The 22,768-nt window shown below is 30.9% G+C and overlaps 1 protein-coding gene and 2 long non-coding RNA genes across 3 annotated transcripts; 1 reads left to right on the plus strand and 2 right to left on the minus strand.

Annotated features, from left to right (window-relative positions):
- The first annotated feature begins 62 nt into the window (after positions 1–62).
- LOC108844796 (lysine-specific demethylase JMJ27-like) lies at positions 63–8,284 on the plus strand. Its single transcript, XM_057006024.1, has 13 exons — positions 63–824; positions 900–1,042; positions 1,137–1,236; positions 1,322–1,451; positions 1,532–1,595; positions 5,446–6,067; positions 6,150–6,479; positions 6,561–6,780; positions 6,854–7,341; positions 7,415–7,487; positions 7,562–7,647; positions 7,753–7,872; positions 7,955–8,284. The coding sequence occupies exons 1-13, from the start codon at positions 228–230 to the stop codon at positions 8,033–8,035; spliced, it is 3,054 nt and encodes a 1,017-aa protein (XP_056862004.1). The 5' UTR covers positions 63–227; the 3' UTR covers positions 8,036–8,284.
- Positions 8,285–10,818: 2,534 nt separating this feature from the next.
- LOC108845706 (uncharacterized) lies at positions 10,819–11,757 on the minus strand. The gene is made up of 2 exons (XR_001948525.2): positions 11,551–11,757; positions 10,819–11,148 (listed from the first exon to the last, which is right to left on the minus strand). It is a non-coding gene; the product is annotated as an uncharacterized LOC108845706 (long non-coding RNA).
- A 9,998-nt stretch (positions 11,758–21,755) lies between these two features.
- Positions 21,756–22,762, minus strand: LOC130509834 (uncharacterized). The gene is made up of 2 exons (XR_008943765.1): positions 22,525–22,762; positions 21,756–22,216 (listed from the first exon to the last, which is right to left on the minus strand). It is a non-coding gene; the product is annotated as an uncharacterized LOC130509834 (long non-coding RNA).
- Between the last annotated feature and the right edge of the window lie 6 nt (positions 22,763–22,768).

Genomic DNA, 22,768 nt, shown 5'->3' on the forward strand with positions numbered 1-22,768 from the left:
GATTCTAGCACGGGGAAATAAATATCCATTTTACTTAATTAATAAAAGAGAGAGAAAAAGTAGCTAAAGAATTAGGGAAAAGAAACGAACTCCGATGATCCATTCGATGGTTCCTATAATAAGACATTGACCTGCCACGTCACTGATTTTAACATAAGTAACGCCGCCGTCTGATGTTCCAAAGCTGAGACAAGGGCGATAGATAGATAGAGAAAGAGAGAGAGAGAATGGAGAAAAGCAAAGAAGGAGAGAGTATGGAAGAAGAAAGAAAAGAGAAGCGAATTCGATCAGAGTGTTCCGACGAAGATAGATCTGATAAGGAACGTAAGACGAGGAGGAAAGATAAGGACCTAGGATCCCCTAGTTCTGAGAACCGAGGGAGAGGAAGAGGAAGAGGGAGAGGGAGAGGAAGAAAACCTGACGGTGGAGATGATTCTAAGCGAATTCGATCAGAAGATGATTCGGACCTGAGATCTGAGAAGCGACGTAACACGGGGAATAAAGATAAGGATGTCGCGAGCATTGGATCTCCGAGTTCTGATAGCCAACGAAGAGGAAGAGGGAGACCAAGAAAATCTGAGGGCGGAGAGCGAATTCGGTCAGATGATTCCGACGACGCAGATAGGCTGAAAGACGTTAGATCTGAAGATGCTGTGAGCATAGAATCTCCGAGTTCTGAGAGCCAGGGAAGAGGAAGAGGAAGAGGAAGAGGAAGAGGAAGAGGGAGAGGGAGAGGGAGAGGAAACAAATCGAACGGTGGAGAGGACTCGAAGCCATCTACTGAAAGAAGAGGGAGCGTTAGAGTAATGCCTACGCTCAACAAGGTTTACTTCTATTTTTGGAAGTCTTGTTTTTTGAATTTTTAAAAGAGGAAATGTAACACTGTTTTGCTTTTGCAGGATAATAATAACTCTGATGATGGAACGAAAAAGTATGTGGGTTTGACTTGTCATCAGTGTAAGAACTTCACGGATAAGGTTGATCTTGTCTTCTGTTCTAAATGTATCAAGAAGCGCTATTGCTATGACTGCATCACCAGATGGTAATAATACTATTTTCACTTGCACATTATATTATAATGAGTGTTTATTATGATTGCATTTTTTTTTTGAGAGTTGAATATCATTTATATATAGGTATCCGGAGAGAACGCCTGAGGAAGTTAAAGATGCATGTCCTTTCTGTCTCGAGAATTGCAATTGTAGAGCTTGTTTGCGACAACCTTTACTTGTCAAGGTAAGGGGATTTTTTTTAGATTTCATTTGTTTGCATCTTTTGAGATGAAATCTCTCCCTTCATTTGGATGGTTTCTGAATCTCAGCAACCAAGTGAGAAGGACGCGAGTGTCAAGCTCAAGCAGTTGCAGTACCTATTAGTTAAAGCTCTTCCTGTTCTTAAAGATGTTTATGCAGAACAGAACCGTGAACTGGAAGTTGAAGCAGCAGTTAGAGGTATGTTTTCTTCACTTGTTTTTTGCTCTCCTCTCATTTATGCCCTGTTTGCCACTCACGAACCTGCTGTATTCTTCTAGGAATCCCTGTGACGGAATCTGATATTACTTGGTCCGAACTTCATCCAAGTGAACGCATATACTGGTAAGTTTTCAAAAACTTCCTGTTTGTTCTTTTTGCTTGCTTGGTAATGATAATTCTTCTTGGGAGGGAACACGTTTCCATACCGTTTCTTGTATGCTTTGCAAATAGGCAATAGGGAGTGGGAGAGAAGTACTGTAGTGGAAAAATAATTAAGGTTGTTTGTTTGGTTAGGTGATTGATGATCGTATTAAGTAGGTTCAGTATAATTTAAATACGCTTCACATTGTGAAAGCTTGGAGTTGCTCGGATACTTTCGGGTATCTTGGGGTTTACTCTGTATGTCCCACTTCGCTCGAGTGAAAAATTAAGTTATGGGCTGATTGTCAACGCTTATACTAAATGATACACTGTATCAAATGGTATCAGCGCATCTTCCTCAGACACGCAACGTCGGGTTGGTGATGAGGGAATGGGAGATGAATATAATGGGAGTCTCAAAGATTGTAGCCGCTGCGATTATCCTTTACCGACGTCTAGGATGTTGCTGTTTAAAGAGGCAATACTATTGCATCCCACATCACTCAAGTGAAAAATTAATTCCATTCAGTCTTATTGGTCCCCACTTACAAGCTAGCTTTGGGGTGGATTTGGTTATGGGCATCGTGGACACTTCTATACTGAATGATACATATTGGTTGGGCTGTAACAAAGGTCGTACATCCAAAAATCGTACAAACTAAATTTTGGAGTTTACAGTTACAATCCAACCAATCATCCACATTGTATCATATGGTATCAGAGCAGGAACACGACGTCGAGTTGGTGATGAGGAAATGGAGATGAGTATAATGGGAGTCTCAAAGATAGAAGCCGCGGCGATTATCCTTCACTGGCGTCGAGGATGTTGCTGTTTAAAGAGGCAGCATTATTAAGTCCCACATCGCTCAATTGACAAATTAATCTAAGTCCATATATAGTCTCATTGGTCGCCAACTTCCAAGCTAACCTTTTGTTGGGTTCTACATTTGAACTTAATATGGACTTGGTTATGAACTGATATGTGGAGCATCTATATACTAAATGGACTTGGTTATGAACTGATACTGGAGCATCTATATACTAAATGGACTTGGTTATGAACTGACCGGTTAAAATATGAACATGATCTATTGATAAATGTTATGTTCAACTATATATTTTATTTATTTAAAAGATTATTCTATAAAATTAAATTAATATTAAATACAAATATTATCATAAGAAAATTAAAATATAAAAATTAAAATTTTCAAAAAAAAAGTTGAGCAAAAAATATATCTGTCTTTTCACCCGTTGAAAGGGTAGATCAGAATCTAGTAGTTTAATTAAATCTCAAGCTATTTGGATATCCTGATGTAAAATATTAACAAAGTTTTAGGGTTTAATTGGCAATCATCATAGGAACATTTAAAACGAATAGGAAAGTGAGGAATAAATAAAATTATAGGAACAATGAAGAATGATCATTCATTAATAAATTTAGTGAAGAACAAATTTAATCTATGGCTGCCTCCAACTGTTGACTTTTTGGAGAACAAAATGAATGAATATGAAAACAATATATAGAAATAAAATAGTAGGAATGATAAAGAATGTTTGTTCCTTTTCAAATTTGATAAGGAATATTTTGTTCCTTTTCAAATTTAATAAGGACAGCTTGTTCATTTTCAAAATGAATAAATATGAAGCAAAAATAAAAAGTAGGAATGAGAAGAAATGCTTGTTCTTTTCAAATTTGACAAGAAATATTTGTTCTATAATTCTCTACAAAAAAATGAGGAATAAAAAGGAAAAATATTCATTACAAATGGTGATATATTCTAGGAATAATAAAAAAATCATTGTCCTTTTTGTTCACCGTTAAAGCCTATATTTTTCTATAATAAAAAATGAGAAGAAACTGAATGGTGATATATTTTAGGAATAACAAGAAATTATTCAATGTTTCTTTTCATTCATTAGTCACCATTAAAATCTATATTTTTATAAAAAATGAATAAGAAGAAACAAAAAGGAAAAAATATTTTTTTTATAAATTGTAAAAAAAAATTAGAAATATTTAGGAATACATTGTTCTTTTTTCATTCCTTGGTCACTATTTATACTTTAGTTAAACCAGTGAACCAAATGGACTTTAACAATCCAAGATAAATTGGATAGAACTTTTTGACCATTTAGTCATAATTTTTTTTTTTGACAACAAAGAGCACTATCGTCTATGTTCGTTCTGTCCAGAGAACTAGACCGGAGGCATATAATCGACATAGAACATAGCAGAAGGAGAACTCATAACACCTCGTGCCAGCTTGTCCGCCATTAGATTACGTGCCCTTGGAATATGTCGAATCTTGAAGGTAAGGAAAAAAGTCTTACAGCGCTGGAACTCCTCCAATTGTGTAGCAAAAGCTGGACATTCTCCAGATGATGATACCATCTTCACCAGTTAGGAACAGTCTGTTGCGAATACTACTTCTGAAAAATTGAGAGTTTTCATGCACTCCATAGCCCATATTAAAGCTTCACATTCAACATGCAAAGCATATAAACTTCTCCGAAAATTCATTGCACCCATCATCTTCTCAGAACCGTTCATTCTGCAGAACCACCCTTGTCATGAGTCATAAACTTTCTATTCTCATGATTTTTCATCAGTTTAATCTTTGATTGGTAGAATAGTCAAGCTAATAACAAAACAGTAATAATACGTTGTGGAAATGTAATTAAGAATATGATTGGTAGAGTATTAAAAGATTTATGTAAAAAAATATTCAAAATTATAAAAATATTCCTTAAAACAGATTTTCCTTTAAAACTGAACATCCTTTTGTCTTTTGTTGACATATTGTGTTTTGATTACCTGAAATTCATTTTGTTTTTGGATATTTACATTAGTGTACACAAATAGAGGTTGGATTGAAAAACAAAGATATCTAATAAATATTTAATACAAAATTTGGATATTTTGGTTATATCTGAAACTATTCGAACTCGAAGCTTGCCGAAAAATCTAGGTATGGGCATTTTGATTTAATTAGAGGTTCGGTTTGGTTTATTTTGATCAAAGAAAACTTTAACTTAATTACCCCAAATTTATTTGGTTTCAATTAGGTTTGGTTTGTGTCTGGTCTGTTTTTTGTTTGATTTAGTTTTGTTTGTGTTTGTTCAGTTTCAATTGAGTTGATTTTTTTTTAGTTTTGTTCTAGTTCAATTACAAAAAAATATTATTTATAAAAACATAAACAAATCATCATTTGAAACTAAATCACTTTTTTTTTTCAAATTTAAACGTAAAGGCAAATCACAACAAAATATATAGAAGATGTAATCCAATAACTTTATATTATTATCTCCAAACCTTACATAAATATCATAAATTATTATCTCCAAACCTTACATAATTATCATAAATAATTTTTGGTTTTGATGGTAATGTATAAGATTTATATTTTTTTATTTTATTTTTTTGTTTAATATATTCGTTTAGAAGCAAAATGTATAAACTTATGTTTACTTGTTTAAGTTAAATGGTTAAATATATTTAAATCTTAATATTATTATTATGTTTAATTAATCTAATTAAAAAACACTTCAGTTTTCCGGTTTAAAGCCAAACCAAATCCACCAAATAGTTTAGCATCTACTTTGGTTAAATGATAAATTTTACGGATTTTAGTTGGTTAATTTGCTGCAAAGCTTTGAGTTTCAGGTGTCTTTAGGTTTGCTACTCATTAGCTTTCTTATAAAGGATCAAGTCATCTATAAAAAACACGTTTTGTTATCTGTTTCTTTGAATTGCATATCTCGTTGATTTTCTTACATATTACTCTGAGTTACCTTGTTTGCTTACAATCTCTTCTCTCTTGTACGACAGTGATCTCTGCAGAACATCCATTGCCAATTTTCACAGAAGCTGTCTGAACCCAGATTGTTCATCCGACATATGCCTTTCTTGCTGCAAGGAACTTAGAGAGAATTCACACGATGTGGAGAACAATATCTCTGACACTGACTGGAAGCTAAATCCTGACGGTAGCATCCCATGCCCTCCAAAAGAGCGTGGTGGTTGTGGTACTTCAACACTAGAGTTGAAACGGTTGTGGGAATGTGATTGGGTCGGTAAATTGATAAGAAATGCAGAGGAAGTTACTCTGCAGTTTCAGCCACCAGATGTGGATATTGCTCATGAATGTTCCTCATGTGCTGAACACTCTGATTCCTTAATCAGAAGGCAGGCGGCGTTTAGGAAGAACGGCCATGATAACTTTTTGTACTGCCCAAATGCTGTTGATCTGTCTGAAGACGATATTGCTCATTTTCAGTCGCATTGGATGAGGGCAGAACCTGTGATAGTCAGAAATGTTCTCGACAAGACACCTGGACTAAGTTGGGATCCGATGGTTATGTGGAGGGCTTGTAGGGAAATGGATCCAAAAGCTAAATGCAAAGAAGAGGCAAAAAGCGTGAAAGCTTTGGACTGCTTGGACTGGTGTGAGGTCAGTAATAATATTATTAATACCTTGTGCATTTTCTAAGAGGTAGTAATAAGCTCATTACCATCCCCTTCTTCGCTTGTAGGTTGACATAAATATTCATCAGTTTTTTCAAGGCTACTTGAAAGGTCGCGAGGATCGCACTGGTATGCCATTCATGTTGAAGTTAAAAGATTGGCCTCCATCAACTCTATTTGAAGAGCGGCTTCCAAGGCATAATGCCGAGTTTATTTCTGCATTACCTTTCTTTGATTACACTGACCCCAAGTCAGGTATCTTGAATCTGGCTACAAGACTTCCTGAAGGATCCTTGAAGCCAGATCTTGGACCGAAGACATACATTGCCTACGGTTTCCCTGAAGAGCTTAATGGAGGAGATTCTGTGACAAAACTACATTGTGATATGTCTGATGCGGTAAGTGTGCACCACTTCTTTCTCAATTTTTCAGACATAAACCAATGATCTTTACTTAATAATTTGGTGGATTTGTGTTAGGTCAATGTGCTGACACACACAACTGAAGTTGATATACCTGACTGGCAATGCAAACTTGTAAAAAAAGCAAAGTCGCGTAAACAGACAGAAGCCAGTGAATGTGAAAACAAGTCGGTGAAAGAAGTAGAGAATGAGGACAAGGCAGGTAACGAAGAACCATCAACTAGCAGTTGTAGACCGTCCAGCTCACAAGAAGATGATAAGATGTTTGTTTCAAAAGGTATTTGAAAGAAGCTCCCTCCCATGTTTATGTATTATTCTTTTAAATGCATTACTAAACGCTTAAATTTCAGGTGAATGTATTAAAACTGAAAGAGCTGATCCTATGGAAGAGTCAGGTCTAGTTTCTGAGAAGAATGTAAGGCCGATGAACGAACCAGTTACTGGTTTGAAGACAGAGAGATTATCTCCAACGAACCAAAGTGAAGATGATCCCACGGTGGAGAAGGGACTGAAGATGCCAACAGCTCTTTTAACTGACCCGTGGGATACAGATAATAGTCTCCCACAGCCTGTGGAATCCATAAAAGAGGAGAAAATGGATTCTCCGAAGGAAACTGAAGGAAATGTCATTCAGAGTTTGGATGGTAGTACAAGTGCTGAGTCTATGCAAGAACAGACACTTGATGCTCCAAAAGAAACTAATGGCAATGACAATAAGAGTTCAAATGGTGGTGCTGTGTGGGATATCTTTCGAAGAGAGGATGTTCCAAAACTTATCGAGTATTTGAATAGACACAAGCATGAGTTTCGTCATTTCTTTAACGAACCTGTGGAATCTGTACGTATCATCACACTTGTAAATGATTAATGTGTGAGAGACGTCTGGAATTTATGCTTTTTTTCAATTTCAGGTTACTCACCCAATTCATGACCAGACCTTGTTCTTGACTGAAAGGCAAAAGAAACAGCTGAAAGAGGAGTTCGGTAAGATTATTGTTTGGATTTTATCTTCTTTGCATTGGTGAAAAGTCGATGTAAGTTTTATTTCATATGCACAGATATTGAGCCATGGACGTTTGTGCAACATCTCGGTGAAGCTGTTTTCATCCCTGCAGGTTGTCCTCACCAAGTGAGGAATATACAGGTAAGCAACCAGTTTAAGCCTTCCTCTCTTTTGTTTCTATATCTCATGTTTATAAATCAAGAAACTTAAAAGTGTCAGTGATCCTAAAATTGAATCTTTTTACAGTCTTGCATAAAGGTGGCACTTGATTTTGTTGCTCCTGAAAGCGTAGAGGAATGCCTTAGGCTAACACAGGAGTTCCGGAGGCTACCAAAAGACCACAGATCCAATGAAGATAAACTAGAGGTATCTTTAACTATTTTCATTACATAATGTGGTTTATGATCAGCTCTCCGTGTACTTATCTTCTCAATGCATTTGGATGTAGCTTAAGAAAATAGTGCTGCATGCTGCCAGCTCAGCCATAGTAGAAGCACAAGATCTAATGCAAAAGTCCATGACTGAATGATGCTAACAAAAGACTCCGAATAAGGACATCAATCTCTTCATTGTAGGAGACTTGGTTTGTTCCCAAAGATTAAAATCAGAAGAAAGCCCTCTGTTTACTTTGTCAGGGAACAAACTCCCATGTAATGTAACATTATTTGTATCACTAGAACTATTCCGTGGCATTTATTTATGTAACATTATTGTATCAGTAAAACTATTCTGTGGCATTTTACTTCTGTAATGTTAGAACAAAGATCCTTCCCTCTTATTTTAATGCAGTTGTAGCCCGTTGAAGCTTAAAGCTGATATTAGATAATTTTCAACCCTTTTCTAAATTTATTATTATAACAATAACTTTTAGAGATAAATTTATTTTAACCACTTCTATTTATTATTATAGAATAGAGACTGTTATTTCTCGAAAATAAATATTAGTGTTATATTTTTATTCCACAATTAAAAATGGTTATTTAAAAAATGTATTTTTAACGTCTTATTAGTTATACATTAAACCGATAAGAAATATTATATAGACGAAACCGATAAGAAATATTATATAGACGATTATAAAGCCGATAATTTTACCACCGTATGAGAATATGTCTGACTGCGTTACTACGAATTATCCTATAAGATCCATGTTTGATGATATGTTCTGCACCATGCTGAAGATCTTTTGTAAATTTTTTCTCTGTAATTTATATAATTTGCGTTTTCTGAATTTGAACTCCATACCTTCTTGTGTAGAATTATTAATAAAACTTTAGTCAAACCGCTGAGTTAAAAAAACTTCCACAAAAAAAAACATTAGAATCAACTTATTTTGTTTACTAAAATAAAAATAGAAAAATACATTGAAAATGATTTTACAATGCAAGTTGTGTCAAATAGTACACCAACAGACAAAGAACTTCAAACGGGCAAGTAAGATAATTTCATAGACACGTTTGGTGTGGACTCTTGAGGATTTAAAGATCATGAGAAGGATTGTTTTAACTAAATTTACATATTACTCGTTTATATTTTGTATATTTGGATATTTGATAAAAGAATTAAGAGTATTTTGATCATCAAGAAAATTTAGGGTTTTAATTTTGTGATTTAGGATTTCGTAGACTTATAATTCAGTCTATTTGAATTAGTTATCACAAAGAATTCATTATTTAGAAATTAAATTGAATTCTTTATGAATAAAAATGTGAAATCATATATTATAATTATTAAAAAATAAATAAAAAGATAGTAAATTATGTATAGATTACTAAAACAATAAAGGAAATAGGAAAATAAAAATATGTGTAGACTGGCAAAGAAGTCTAATCTCATCAAATTTAACCAACTGAATTCTTTTTTGTTGTTCAGATGGATGCAAAGTTTCCGGCATGGTTTTCAGAGACAAAAAAAAATTTACCAACTGAATTCTAATCTAATCCAATGTAAACCAAACTTTATTGGTGCAGACTGGCAAAAAAGTATACTCTCGCCGAGTTTAACCAACTTAATTTTAACCAATACTTGGATCATACCTTACATTCTCCATGCTGCTAGTCTTTTTGTTACTATTCTTTGGCATGGAGAGTCAAAGGTATTTTAGTTTAAATGGATTCTCCATTCAATACATTGATAATCTGGCATGGAGAGTGTAAGGTATTTCAGTTTAAATGGAGGATCAAGACAAAGAATAGTAACAAAAAGACTAGCATCCCTTGGATCATTTTAGATAATATAGAACGGCTGTTAATCTGTTTGATGTAAAAATGAAATTGACGTGAAAAAACACATCTATATGATCAAAAGAGAAATATTTATATGAATTGTCCCTAAGTTTTCAAAGTTATTTACACTATCATTCCACTGAGTATTAAATTAAACTATTTATTTTAATGTTTTTTTAATTAAACTAACTATTTTAATTTTAATGTTTGTCTTTTCCAGTTAAATTAATATACTTCTTAAACTAAACTTTTACTAAATATACTACAATTTACTTCTCTATAAAATCAAAGCCAAAAGTTCTCTTTTCAATACACTACAATTAATATGCTTGACTCTAACTACAATATACAGTATACAGATTTATTTAATAAAACCCAAGATAACCTGTATAAAAACGAAAAAGGTAAATAACATTACTAACATATAAATTATATCGACCATTGTATATCAATGTAAACTAAAACCTTGAGAATGCATATATATATTTCCTTTATGTATAATATTCAAACCATCTATACAAATCGATTATTGCTAATCCTTCTAAACAAACCAAATCAATTAACTTAGAATCAAAACATAATATCTTTATTCCTCTATCCAAAACTCCAAAAAATATTCAACATTAATTATACATATAATATTGTGTAACTCTAAGAGATATTATAGCTTCTTATTAGTTATATAGATACAAATGCCAGCCCACAAATAAATTTTTCAATACCTGCTCTTCTACGGGATTTTAGTGTATCGTAAACGTACACAAACAATAAATCTAATAATTTGTTTCCAAAATAAAATTTTCCTTCTTCCATTCAGAATTTTTTTTTCATATTTTAAATTTCAAAACATTATTTTTAATATATTCTATACAAATCTATAATTAAATATATATGATGAATTTGTTTATATGATATCAAATATTGGTTAAACAATAGTCAATAGATGGTTTAACACACCCAAAATCACGATTTAGTCAATTTAAGTACAAATAAAAACCAAATATTTCAAATATATTATTTAGTATAAAAAAACTAAAAATAGAAAATTAATATCAGTGCGGCCACGCGGATCAAAGTTTAGTTAAAATTTAAACCAACAAGAAATGTTTCATCTTCATTACACTCTCTTAAAGTTTTATCATTGCCTTTATTGTAACATAGTTCCTGACATTATATGTCTTCATTTAGAATGGTACATGTATTTTATTACGAGCTAACAAAGACTTAAGGATCAAATAATATAAAACATAATCATCAAACTGACCAATTACGTTTACAAGGTAAATGATCACAAGTACATATGTTATACACCCATCTTATGGGCCACCTCCTCGGCGTGATCTTGAAGGGGGTGTATAGTAACGAGGGGGAGGGGGACGGGAAGGAGAAGGAATTGGGCGAGACTGTGAAATTCTTCCTGTACAATAATCACAAAATGTTTCATTAGTTAATTTCTTCATTGAATATTTGCCACAACTAGATAGAAATAATACGTCTGATCTCATCTGGCTTTAAAAAATACAAACATTTGACATCTTACAAATCATGTACAACACAAATACGGTATTTTTTATTTTTTTATATTCAACAGTCAGAAACAAAGTTCTTGTGGTTTTAACAGCGAGATACAATAATTTTAAGTAACTGAATTTCTCGGCTGACCAAAACAGAATATAATGATAAATATATGATAAAATAACTTTAAAAATATTAATATGCACAAAAACCTTTAAAGGCTTGCTGGCTGCTGCTTGCATAAACATAAATAATAGAAGAACTGAAAAGGAAAAATGTGAAATAGGTGCAAGCAAATACTAACCTGGAATTCGTATGGCTTCCGTAAGACAAACTTGAGAGGAGACAAATAATTGCAGAAGAATCAAAGAGAGAACCAGAGAAACTAAACGTGATGACTTTGTAGCCATTATGGTCCAATTTGTCACACTGCCATTACGAAATATCATGTCAATATATATAGAAAGTAAATAAATCATTATTAGAAAGTATTCGTTTTTAAAAAAAAAAAGTTTCCACAAAGACTTTTCTTCTTTCTAAACAAATATTTTTCTTTGGAAAACTTTATATACGCCTCTTTGATATTTACTAATTCTAAATTAACATGAATATGTCTATTGGTTGGATTGTACCTATAAAAATTTACGGTAGAATTTTTTGATGTAGATGTATCTAATGTAACTATGTAAATTAAATAAGAGAAATGATGAAAATGAAATATATTCTTACAACAATATTTTTTAAAAATATAGTTTCCTACAACCATATTTTTTTTTTGCTTTACAAAATAAGACTTTTACAACCATTTTTTTATTTTATTGATTTTAACTTTAAAAACTATTTAAAGTACGATTGGTAACTTAAGTGGTCGTAGATAAAAACTAAAGATAAAGTCACTACTTACAACCCAACCAATCACCTCCTATATGATATTAAAATATAGGATCACATTTGTTTTGTGGAAATGATTGCAAAGAGAACTCGTATCAAATTACTTCTCAATAATGTTTCGGGAATATCTTAATATTTGAAATCTTTTAACACACTATCGGAAGGTCATGTGGTTACATGATGATATTTCCGGTCATGCATTATAGAACCTTGTTAAATTAGAGTACTTCTAAGAGCATCTCTAATGTAAAACATCATTTTTTTCCAAAATAAAGTAAAATGAATATGGAAGAAAATGTTCTAATCCAATTTTATTTCTCATTCTATAATACAGTGGTAAATAAACAAAAAAAAGTATTTCATAATTTATGAAATAAACTTCATTATAGAGTAAAAATGGAGTAGAATTGAGACGTCTTCTACTCAATATTCACTTGTACTCTATTATGGAAAAAATGGAGTAGAGTTGAAATGCCTAACAATGGTTTTAGTCAAAGTATCTTAACATTAAAAGACTAAACCAAACAGATAAAGTAGAAAAGAGAGAGAACTAGTTCTCTGCACCCATACTTCTTCTCCTGACTTTCTAGAACTCTTTCTTTTGGTTGTCTTTTTTTTTATGATTGGTTTGTTTAGTTAAACAAAAATATTTATTCTTTAGTTTTTTAAAAAAATTGGAGGGTTTGACCCACCTCATTGAAGTTGCTCTTAGATCATATCGTTGACTCTTCAAATAGACCACCTCCATATTTAAAAACATAAAATCTAGGCCAGTTAGAACCGAACTAACAGACCTGGGTTGCTATAAGATAATTTTTTTTTTTTGGAAAAGCTGAATTAAATGTCGAAGACATAATTATCATAGACCTAAATGATGAATATATCCATTGGAGTTATTAACCCAGAAATATTATCATGACTGCCATTCAACTAGTACAGTATTGATGAATAGCCGTACGAAGATAGATTCTTAGAAAAAGGTAAAAAAACACAACTTTTGAATAAAAGGAATATTTGTTAACATGTATTCTCAAAACCTAAACTATGAATGGTATCATTCCCAGAGAAACTTTTAGGAGTGTATTTTCTTGGGAACCTACATTTTAGAAACTGCATTCAAATAAATAACATGAATGTTATATTGATTTCCGTAGAGTACATAAATTAATAACGTTAAAAAAAAAATAACGTTAAAACAATTTTCCACAAAGACTTTTCTTCTTTGGTGTTCTACGAAGTTATAATAGAAGATATTTGGTTTCCTCTTGACGAAATAAAAAAGCGATCCTATATTTTAATATCATATAGATTCATGTAATTAATTTAGAATTAGTAAATATCAAAGAGCCATTATAAGGTTTTCCAATGAAAAAGATTTGTTTTGTTTGAGAACTACCGAAAAATCCTATAGACTATATTTGAGAAGTGATTTTGCCACATGTCTTTTCTACAATCATTTTCACAAAAATAATATGACATGGCTACTAAAATTGATGACATGTTTTATAGATTAATATGACGTGGACAATTATATTTAATGTTAATTTATATTTTTGGTAAATTTTTAAAAAATATGGTAATAACTCATATATATTACATTTATTGTCGATTTATGATTTTGGACTTTTTGAAAATATGGTAATAACTCATAAATCATCATTAAAATAAATATATTTAATTATGGCATTTCAAATTTCAAAATATCATTTAAATTAAAAATATTTCAAATATATATATACATATTTGTAGAAAATTATAAAAATTAAATCATAAAATCAAATTTAATCGTAAAATCATTAGTTTCTTATATATATCTACAGATTTTATAAATATTGTTTAATTTTAATTTTTGACAATTATACAATTTTACATATGTATTTAATATATTTAATTAAAATAAATAGATAGAAAAATCTACCTAAGATTATAATTTTAAATATAATTCAAAATAACAAAATTATTTTTATCTTAATTTTAATGTTCAGTTAAATCAAATTTATATTAAAATATTGATAAGAAAGAAAAAAATTTAGAATATTAATAAAAATTTAAATATAATTTATATTTATCTGTTAAAAATATTTTAAATTTTTTTACTGCACATGGTGCAGGAAAACACCTAGTTACTCCTTGAAATTAGCCAAACTTGTAAAAAGGAAAAAAAATTATCATACTTGTTAATCTCTTTCTGCGAGATTTTAGGCACAAAGGTCTACTCTCTTGACTTTAACAAAATAAACTAGATTTTGACCCGCGTTTTCAAAACGCGGGATTATTCTGTTTACAAAATTGGATTTATTATAAACTATAATTTCTATCTATAATTATATATTTTAATTTCTAAATATTTTAATTTAAATAAGAATTGGCAAGCCTCGTTCGTTTTAGTTTATTTTTAAAAGTTAAAAACTGAAACGGAGTAATACATCGTATAGCATGTCTTGCATTGGTCGAATTTAGTTTTATAGTTTTATTATAAATGATAGAGCTGAGAAAAATATCTAGATCCAAAAAAAAAATAAAACCCGATCCAAAAATAGTACTGAATCCTTATCAAAATTGATTAATACATGATTAGATATACAATTTTAATATAGGAAAAACCAAATTCAAACCCGAAAAAGTATGATTGAATTTATTTTGTACCTTTGCTCAATGAGAACATGGGTCAGATTCTATAGGATCAAACATATGAGACTTAAGAATGATGGAAGGGAATAAAATAAAAAAGAAATCAAATAAAAAAGAAAAGAGAGGGAAAATAAAGAAATAATAAGTAAATAAAAATGAAGTAGAAAAACCCAGATTCCAAATGAACAAATTCAAACTTGAAAAAGTCTCTTTCTGATTCTCGAAGAATGAGGAGCAAAGAGATTGATCGAGAAAGATCTTTTGTTCTTGTTATAAGATCGTGTGATTGGACCCGCAGATATTTGGTAAAAAGAATAATCTTATCTTAATATTTTGGGTACCCTAAAAATGCTCAAAACACTGGAAATATATATAAAAAAAATCTCCATCGAAACTTCGAGATAAATCCAATTTTATTAGATATTTACTCTTACATTATTTAAATTTATACGTTTTATATTATTTTATTTTTCATTTTGAGAATCTAAGGTATATTTAAGCAAGATAGTCATAGAATGAAATTCTTTTTAGTCTTTAATTGCATTAGGTTATTAACTTTTATTAAGATATGCATAAGTTTTTTGACTTTTTTGAATTGTAGATAAGATTTTGAAAAAAATCTTTTGTTGATTTAGAGATCATATTTTTGAAAGTTTGATAGTTGCTATATGGTCAAAATGATATTATTTTAAGAAAATATTTTGCTTTCCATAAATAAATTCTATTGGTGAAAGGGAGGATTTAATTTTGATCATATCATGCATTTAGAAAATATTATATTTGATTCTGAACTGATTATATAAACTCTAGAGGTGATGAGACTGGAATCATATGTTTCATATGCATCGGTGTGAACTTGGTGCAATTTTATAAAAACATTTTTCAAAAATATAATATAAGGAAGAGAATGACTTAGCAAAAAAAAATGATTGAGAGAGTTCATCATTTTTACCACAGTAAACTATAAATAACTATATCAATAGATGTGTTATTATTAATGTAGGACCAGTCATTTAGATCGCCAAATAGCATAAGTTACCTTTTGCGTAACAGCACAAAAGATATTCTTCTTGCATGCATTTATTATTTGCTCGATAATTATTGTTTTTAAACTGTCTTGTTTTTAATTGGTTGAATATATAGTTGGCCAAAATATTTAAAAGAAATTAAAAAGGCAGTGGCATAACAATGTAAATAACTTAAAAAAGTAGTGGCAAAAACCTATTAGGTATTTTGCTTTAATAGTATAGATTGATTATTACCTATCTTGAACTCGTAAATGTTGCGCTTTCGTGTTCTTAAGCAAAGAAAAACCCACCACCCTATAGCCTCCATTGGTATAATAAAACAGTGGTAGTTAGGGGTGGACAAAATATCCGTAAATTTTAATTCGATCCGTTATTCATTTCGATCCGATCTGAAAAATCCGAATATCCGTAACTTAACGAATCGAAGCAAATACTAAAATTCAGTATCCGTCAAAGACGAAGCAAATCACAAATACTAATATTTTTAGAAACGGATATCCGATCCGATCCGTTATATACATATATATATACATGTTTATAAAATTATATAATATATATACTTTTATATCTCTATATAAGTTTTATAATGTTTTTATTCACTAAATTAATTATTTAGTTATTAATAAATTTGAACGTATGTATTTTTTAAAAAAATTAGTGAAATATTATTATTTTATTTCAGATTTTCTTATTTTTCTTTTTTTTTTAATTTTTTATTATTTTCTACGGATCAAATCGGATATTCCGGCAAAAAGTCCGGTGTTCCGGAAATCTGAAGAGTTACGGATCGGATCGGATCGAAAAATCGAATATTCGTAAGGAACGGATCGGATCACGAATATCCTTAAAACTCCGGATATCCACTACGTGCCCACCCCTAATGGTAGTGTTTCGTAGAAATAGTATGCTCTCATTAAAATTTTGACTTAAATGATTGGTATAGTAGTAGTACAATTTTTAAATTATCATAAAAATTAATATATAATATATTAGTTTTAAAATATCTATTAATAATATATTTGTTATTAAAAATAAAATAATGAATCTTGGTAATTATATAAATTAAATTAAACTTTAAATGTGAAATGTTATTAGATATAAAATTAATTTCTTATATTATTTATTTAGATTAATTAATTATATATAAATTATTATATTTATTTATTGGTAGAAAAATAAATTATTCATATATAGTATTATCATAAAACTAATATATGATATATATAGTTTATTTATTTCTAAAATATATAGATATGGTTATTTGTAATATAGTGAGTAGGGTATGCTCCCATTGGTCTTGTCCACAAAATGAAAATAAGCAAAATTTTCTTTTTTCTCTATAAAAAGTAGAAACGAGCAAATTTGTCGACCACCAAAAACGTTTTTGTTTGGTAAACCAGAAGATAAACGCGAGAATGTATTTAAATTTTATTTTTGAGGATCACATGTTATCAAATAGTTGTAACATCTTGAAGACAAAAATATATAGTGTTTTAATTTAAACTTTAGGATCCCTTTAAAGTTTTGTCAGAAAATGTAACAGTATTTTCCACCATGCATTATTTATGGTTATGAATATTAAGTATAAAAGGACAATGATTTATTGACTTACTAGTGTTACTCACGTGCACGGCTCAAATGATTGTGCTTTAAATTATTTCATGATAAAACTGTAATTTTATAGTTATCAATCAAAATAAAATTTAATTATATATTCTATAATAGCAATTGCCCATAAAGTGAGGCATTTTAAACAAAAAGGTAAAATAATATTTTTTGGTAAAATAATGTTTCTTATATTTTTTTGTAACTGACATATTTCTTATATTGTTTTAGGATCGATAGATGTTTGCAAGTAATTTAAATTTGGAGATTGAGATATATACCAACACATAAAAATATAGTTAAAGTACTATATTCATTCTGTTTTTCTTTGTATTTGTATTTGTCTTGTAAATAAATATTCTATAAGATGTAAATTTCTATTTATAATTGAAAAAACAAAATTATGACAGATTTTTTTTGACTTAAAAATTATGATAGGTTATGACAATATTCTTTTTGAAAACGTACTTAAAAGTTTTTGATATTTTGAGACATGATATAAAGAGAGAGTTTCAATAGAAAATAATTATGAAAAGAATATTATTTTTTTGAACTGATTTTAAAAAGAATATAATTTTTAAATGCTTCAATAATCACATTTGTGATTTTTTTCATCATTAGTTCAAACTCGATTGACTACCTTTTTTCTTCTTGTTTCATTCCGATTTTGTTTCTTATCAGCCACAAACAGAAACTTGAGCTTTGAAGGGAAAAATATGTGCAACAAATGCAAATACTAATTGTAAAGTATATCTTAAATAAACTAGGATAATATTTGAAAACTGATTTCCCGTCGTTGTTTGAAAATATTTCTGCAAACTCACAGGTGGATTTCTGATTTCTTATTTACAGCAAATATAGATACTATTTTAAAAGTTATTGCATTTTTTCATCTGTAGCAAATAGATAACAGAATTTTCCTAAAAATATGCTACAAAATAGATATGAAAATTACTCTATAAATAAAAGAAGTAGAGAAATACATTGTTATACCTTCATTGCTGATAAATTGATGGAGTTTAAGGAATCTGGGAATATAAACAAAAGTTAGAGAAGTTCTTTACTACAGTGAACATAAAAAAGTTTCATAGTCACGATTTTAAAAATCTGAAGATATTGAGAGAAAAAAAGACAGGTTATAAAGAAAAGTAAAAAACAGTTAGATATGAACGTGGGATACTTTTTTTTGAGAAAAAATAGGAATTGAATTAAATGGAGTTGCAGAAAATATAGGAGACAGAAAGAGATTATCGATTGATTTTAATATTTTTATTTTTTTAAACTTTTCCACTTTTCAGGTTTTTATTGGCAAGGCGACTTGCGCTTTAATATATAGGAGCTATCGACCATCTGACCCAGAGAAGGGGCCATCTGACTCAGAAATCAGAATACAAAATATTGGCTTTTTCCCTACATTAGAAAATGAGGTATTTATGCAGTAGAGATGTAAAAATGAATTTTACTCGTAAACTGGCTCAGTTTAATTCATTACCACTGAATTTTACTCGTAAACTGGCTCAGTTCAATTAATTACCACAAGCCAGTTCAATTCATTACTGCAAGTTCTATTTTTTCAGGTACATATAATAAATAATTTGAATGATCAAACACAAATCAGATCATGAGTTATATGAACGCTCTTGATTGAATGAACATAAACCAACCCATAAATTTGGTCAATTTTACATTTAAAAAAAAATTATATAGATATACATAATAAATTACTTAAATTTTTATTATATAAAAATAAATAATTCTATATTAATCCTATTTATCTTCTAAATTTAAAATGTAAAAAAAATTAGATATATATAGAAATTTTAAAAAGAAATATTAATATCACTCATCATTTCATATATATATATATATATATATATATATATATAATTAAAATTCCTATAACTACTGTAGCATCGAATCATCTTTCATGTTTTAAGCAAATACCGAAGTCGTCTTCTTCCTAACCACCTCCAATCTTTGATTTGTACACGATCTTGGTTGTTTGGTTTTATGATCGACGACAAGTATTTTGTATCTTATTGGGGATAACTACTATATCTATCTAGATAAACATGTATTTAGCTCATAGTCATTATCAATATAGGACTCTGTTGTATAAATAAGAGTTTTGACTTTCCTAATAAAATAACACATATTACTGCTTTATTCTTTTCTAAACAATTTCATGGTATCACAGCAACGATCCAATTTGTTAACCCTATTTTTGCTTTAAATCGTGTTTCTTAATCCTCAAGAAAATATGGCAAAAACTACTTCTTCTACATCTATTATGCCTATGGCGTCTCGACCTATAACTACTACTACTGATTCATCTGGAGTATACTATCTTTATCATTCGGACAATCCAGAAGCCCTCATTACTTCGGTCCTACTGTGTGGTGTTTAATTATACGGAATGAGCGACAGAGCCATCTAACTCTATACAAGCGAAGCAAAAGCTTGGTTTCCTCAATGGATCAAGCCCGAAACCCTCCATAGAACCCGATCTTTCTCGTTGGCAAGCAACTAATTCCATGCTGGTTGGTTGGATTCGTACCTCAATAGACCCCAAGATAAGATCCACTGTCTCGTTTGTACCTGAGGCGCATAAGCTTTGGGAGAATCTTTAAAACGTTTCTCAGTCAGGAATGGTGTACAAATTTATCAGTTGTGGGATGAGATAAATACATGTCAGTAGCATGGCCAGACAGTAATTGAATATTACAGTCACCTTACTAAACTATGGGAGGAGCTCGGCAATCTCAGGACTACTCGTTCGTGTTTGTGTGAAGCGGATGCAGACATTGATAAAGAATGCGAAGAAATTCATATCCATAAGTTTCTGTTCGGACTCAATGAGTCTCGATTCTGGAACATATGACTCAGATCATCGACAAAGAACCTCTTCCAGATATCAATAACGTCAACTCGAGGGTTATTAGGGAGGAACAACACTACAACGTCGTTCGCTCTAAAGAGCTGAAATCTGATGCTATAGATTTTTCAGCACAAACAGAACTGCCTAAGACATACTTGCCTCAAGCTGCAACTACAACTTTCCGAACTCGTGATCCAAATCGTACATGCACCCATTTCTATTGGAAAGGTCACGACAACACTAAATGTTTTCTCCTTCATGGGTATCCTTATTGGTGGCTTGAACAATAGAACTCATCAGCATCGACTGACTCCTCTTATTCTAAATCCGGGTTTAACTTTGGATCCGAGAGCAAAAAAAAATATAGATGCATTTTTTTCAAAAATAGTACGATTAGTACAACTAATACAACTAATGACTATTAAAACATAATTTCATATTAAATTTTATAATTAGTACAACTAATATAACATGTTACAGTGTTAGAGATAATGTTATATTTTAAAGAAAGGTTAAATATAATACTATACTCCCTCTATTTCATAATAAGTGTCATTTAAACTTGTGCACACAAATTAAAAATCATTTATTTTTTTCATATTTTCTATATAAAAACATCATTACCAATACACCTACTCATATTTCAACCAATACAAAAATAAACTGAAAAATAAAGCTAATAAATTATGCACTAAAATGCTAAAACGGCACTTATTTTGCAACATAATTTTTTTCTACAAAGACACGTAGTATGAAAGGGAGGGAATAGAAAATTAACTAATCACAACATATTGCAAATTTAACCACACAACGAACAATAGTTATGGTGGCTGAGAATTACAAACACTATTCATAGATTTGGTAGCTAGGGTTTCGAAGCTGAACCTTCTCATTTGAAGTCGAGGTTTTCTGGTTATGGATCCCTTTATTGGTGGTCTTGACGAATCAAGGGATGGACATGTGGTCTGATCTTGGACATGTCAGCTTCGGTAAAATTACGTTCAGATTTGTCCACCACAGTTATCCTCCAAATGAAAAGTTCTATTTTTAATGTCAATTATGCAATAAGTATAATTAATATAACTAATAAAATTGTACAATTAGTTCAAATGCACAAATACAACTATCACAACTAGTATGACTGCATAACTAGTAGAACCGGTACAACTGTATAAATAATATAACTGGTATAATTTGTATAGCTAATAAACAATTTTAATACTAAAAAATTAAATGAATTCGGGCCGGGCTTTAGATATATGGGTTTGAATCCAGTTATACATGGTTGGATTAGTAAATAATTTAAATTTTCAAGTTTAGGGACATTTTGTTCATTTTTCATATTAAATTTAAATAATAAGATAAAATTTAAAAATGTCTAAAGTAGTTTTTTGATACCCAAGTGGGTCATTATAGCATTTGTTTCCTTCTTTTTTTTTTCTTTTTTTTTGGGTAAAATGTAAAACATTTGTTCCCTTCTTGTTTAGAAATACACGAGATAATTTCTCCTCTGTATATCATTCATATATAAAAATTCGTTACTCTACTATACTTTTATCATGATTTATGGTCATTTTTTATAGACAGTAAAATGATTATTGTAGTTGACAATTTACAAGTGGTAAAGTAGAGTCGTGGAAGAGATGTTTCAATCATCATCAACACTGAAATCAGGCTCTGATGGCTTCGGAGGAAGCAAAGGCAGCGTATTGTGCTGACGCAGATTGCGAAGCGCGTTTGACGCGAACCGCGACGCATATAACGTCGCAACAAGACTCGACGACGACGACGCGGCTCTGCGTTCGCGTTTTGCAACCGCGTTTCGGAATCGATCTTCTTCCTCCGTTAACGACCTAGCCAATCTTCTCCGACAATGTCTCCTCCACGCCGCTTGTATAAACGATGCTCCCCATGTCCTCCATTGTACCGAATAAAACCTGACATTTTAACCAATCCAAACCTAATTAAACCAAAATGAACCGAGAAGCAGATAGGTCAACGTAATAAATAGACCAAACCTAAGATCTAACCAACTCAAACCGAATTAAACCAAAATGAACCGAAAATCAGATCAGTCAACTTAATAAAGGGCGATCAAACCCGAGAGTTTAACCAATCCAAACAGAACCGAGAACTAGATCGGTATAATTAATTAATTAGACCAAACCTGAGACTTTAACCAATCCCAACTGAATCAAACCGGAAAAGGGTGAAGCAGACCAATTAAATAATAAATAGACCAAACCTGAAAGTATGTTGAAGCTGTTTGCTATGGAGCCGTCTGAACTGCGAGGCGACAAGCTTGAGATCTTCTGCTGCAAGAGCAAAGGCTTCAACTTCAGTTAGAGCTTGAACTGTTCTCGTCGAGATCGGATAATGAGACGAAGACTGAGGATCCAACGCCCACGTCAGAAGATCTTCGCCGCAAAAGTCGCTAGCTTTGAGGTACACGGCGTTGAAGAAACCGGTCCGGCCACCGTTTGTGGTGG

The sequence above is a fragment of the Raphanus sativus genome, chromosome 3 (genome assembly GCF_000801105.2).
Source record: "Raphanus sativus cultivar WK10039 chromosome 3, ASM80110v3, whole genome shotgun sequence".
Classification (NCBI taxonomy): domain Eukaryota; kingdom Viridiplantae; phylum Streptophyta; class Magnoliopsida; order Brassicales; family Brassicaceae; genus Raphanus; species Raphanus sativus.

Bases quoted from the DNA above. Each gene is read 5' to 3' on its own strand.
- LOC108844796 (XM_057006024.1), top strand. From the start codon at position 228: ATGGAGAAAAGCAAAGAAGGAGAGAGTATGGAAGAAGAAAGAAAAGAG. The intron at 7,342-7,414 runs GTACGTATCATC...TTTCAATTTCAG, and splicing joins TTAACGAACCTGTGGAATCT to GTTACTCACCCAATTCATGA. The intron at 7,488-7,561 runs GTAAGATTATTG...TCATATGCACAG, and splicing joins ACAGCTGAAAGAGGAGTTCG to ATATTGAGCCATGGACGTTT.